This window comes from Triticum urartu, chromosome 2, assembly GCF_003073215.2.
Source record: "Triticum urartu cultivar G1812 chromosome 2, Tu2.1, whole genome shotgun sequence".
Taxonomy (NCBI): Eukaryota; Viridiplantae; Streptophyta; class Magnoliopsida; order Poales; family Poaceae; genus Triticum; species Triticum urartu.
In genome coordinates, this window is record NC_053023.1 from 552,328,767 (window position 1) to 552,331,745 (window position 2,979).

General features: G+C 49.1%; 1 protein-coding gene across 1 annotated transcript; it reads right to left on the bottom strand.

Annotated features, from left to right (window-relative positions):
- Nucleotides 1–367: 367 nt before the first annotated feature.
- Nucleotides 368–1,504, bottom strand: LOC125538700. Its single transcript, XM_048701973.1, has 3 exons — nt 1,210–1,504; nt 1,003–1,082; nt 368–870 (listed from the first exon to the last, which is right to left on the bottom strand). Exons 1-3 carry the CDS (start codon nt 1,328–1,330, stop codon nt 751–753), a joined length of 321 nt encoding a protein of 106 aa, XP_048557930.1. The 5' UTR covers nt 1,331–1,504; the 3' UTR covers nt 368–750.
- Between the last annotated feature and the right edge of the window lie 1,475 nt (nt 1,505–2,979).

Genomic DNA, 2,979 nt, shown 5'->3' on the forward strand with positions numbered 1-2,979 from the left:
CAAAACGTAATCCAATTTATGATGCACAACTCTTTCATATTCATCTAGAGTACATAGGCAAAGCTGCCCTTGTGGCCATGCAAACAATTGAAGTACACAACGGCGTAGTCGTAACTGAACTAGTACTACATGTTAAACATTGAACATGAACATATAAATTTGTTGCAACAAGATTTTTGTTCAACTCAAAAGACTACAATACCCACAATGCTAGCAAATCTAGGCAAAATAATGTGAAGAAATTGAAGCCTTGGACGAATTGAGGCAATAGCTAGCTGTGCACAGTACAAACTGTTGATGAACTCTTTCCCAGCCCTAACACTGAACAGAACAAAATTTCCATTTTGTTGGAACGAAAAAGGAGTTATTGCTTCTTGGCCCCAATTTCAATTGGACAATCATGCATCAACGTATAGAAGGCACTTGAAACAGGAGCCAGTTATCTATTTAAACATCAACGCCACACAAAAAAGCAAAATCACAGGGGAGGCAAGCAAGCAGTAACAAACTAAGAATAACAAATAAGTTTGTTTAGAGGAAGAACAGCTCATTGTACAACGCTTATTATGAATTGTAGCTCTTCCCCATTTCCTTTGATTAGTACCCTACAACAACAATGGAATCAGAATCCAATGTGCAGATTCAACAGAGCACCCATGCATAGGACATAGTATCAGAATCTGGTTCTTGATTCATGGCTCACTCACGCTGGACGAACCGACCCACGGAAGCATCCTCGTCGTCTGCCGATCAGGGCGACTGCCGGCGCCTGGGTCCCCTGCCGTGGTGGTGGATGGGGTCCGGCCCGGTGGGCACCTCCCTCTCCTCCTCCGCGCCGAACCCCGTCGTGCTCACGTCCTCCTCCGCGTCCTGTGCGCCGAAAATGAAAACCCCATGAGCTCGAAACACGACGACAAGAAACCACCTCCAAAGGAGCGGCCTTTCCTTAGTCCCGAAGCCGTGGCATGGCGGCGCGGGCGCCGTTCGTGGTCGCGTACGTACCTTGGTCACATCCGGCTTCTCCTGCAGGTCCTGCGGGGTGTACATGGCCGCCATCTCGACTCGTTGCAATGCCGCCGCCGCTGCGAGGGAAGCCAACAAGGGCGTCAAAGAGCGCAGGAGATTTCCGGGCGGCGCGAGGAGCAGGAAGGTGGCCTTGCGGCGGGGGTTCTAGAGAGCAACGAACGCATGGCGGACGAGACGACGTACCTGCCCGGGAAGACGAGGAGGCGGAGGCGGTGGCGGCGGGCGGCAAGCAGGCGAGGAAGACGGCGACGGCGAAGAGCAGCGCGACGACGCAGCGCGACCTCGCGTGGGCGGCATGAGCCATCCAATCCGGCCTTGGCCCCGGCGCCGGGCTCCGTGCAGGCGGCCGCCGGAGGAACGAACCCGAAGTAAACTGGGAGAGAGGCTTTGCTGTTCTGTTCCGTTCCGATCCTCCTTCCGTCCGTCCAGACGCGCCGCAGGGGCGAGGTCTTTTGCGCTTCCCCCGTACGGGGTCTCACGTGCCGCGGGACATGTGGCGGGCGTCCGGCCGCTCTGATTGGGCCGGGCGGCAGGAGAGGCTCCGCTTCGCCGTTACGGGGGGCTGGGTGGGTCCCGTGCGCAGTGACCTAGATGGGTGCTGGGGTGCGCCCGGGGATTCCGCTGTGATGACGTGAGGCACAGCTGGTGATGGGACGACGACTGCGTGTTGCTGAGCAGGTGAGGTGATCGTCAGCCCAGGCCCGTTGGAGGATTACTCACAGCTAGCTTTGCCTTGCTCGCCGCGCTTTCCTCCTCTCTTTCTTGGACGGAGGTGAAAGTGAGTTTAAAATTCAAATTTCGGAATCAGTAATGGAGCTAGACGAAAATCGCTGCAGATTTCGGCTTAAATGTCATCAACTTCGGGGATCAAATGTGGCAATCTTAGTTTGTGTGCCTTTTGTGATCGAAAATTCGTAGGGCACGCATCTACGAAAACGCCTGCGGCCGTCGATTTTTCTTCCTCTTCTTTTTCGGTTTTTCTTCTGTCCAATTACTTTTCTTTACGTGATTTCCACTCATCCATTCGTGCTGTCCTATCTGTTCTCTGTTTCATGCATTGTTCTTTCCGTGCAAAATTGCTACTGTTGTTTTCCCAAGTTTTTTCTGTTCTCTAGCCTCAAATATGCACATTTCTATTCTTCAATACCTGCATTCTTATATTGTCAAATATTCATCTATGAAAACACTCCGATGTCATAGTTATGATTCTCCTCCTAGCAGATACGATTTCAATTTCATTCTTCAAAGTGCACTGTTTTTTGTATTATTTGATTTTATTTTCAATGCTAACATGTTTCTCTTGTTCTGTCAAGTTACAATCTACGAGATGGATCCTTTTCGTCATGAAACTTAGTATATGCATTCAGTTTTGCATGTTGGAACTTGTGCCTATTCCGCTAGATTAGTTTCTGGTGATTTATTAACGCCCACAACCAACAAATCGAGACACCAACTTAGTTAACATTAATATTTGTGATGCGCACAACACAGTTGCCTCGTCTTTTTTCTCGCTCCTCTTTCCCCAACCTATTCTTCCTTTCTAATCCCATCCTCTAGATCTGCTATGTTCGGACTTCTACCAGACGTTGTTGCGGCTGCTTGGAGGATGTCAACAGCAACAGACATGGATGAGGAGTACGCCGTCATCATGTGGTTGTGTAGGTTGCCCATGCAAGAAGAGCCATGGAAAAATCTGGATACTATGTGGTTGTGAAGGGACCAACCTTTAAGGATATTATGTTTGTAAACACATGATCTTCATCCGCAGATCTACCGATAGTTATGAACATGCTCGTGAATTAGTACAGTAAGTCTATCTTAATTAATATCTTTTACTCCACTCATATGGCACATTTTGATCTTAAAAAAACTACAACTCATCTTTGAACCGAGGATCCCTGAACCGCTCCCCGCTTGTGAATCACTGATGGTTAAGAGATTTATTAGTAATTT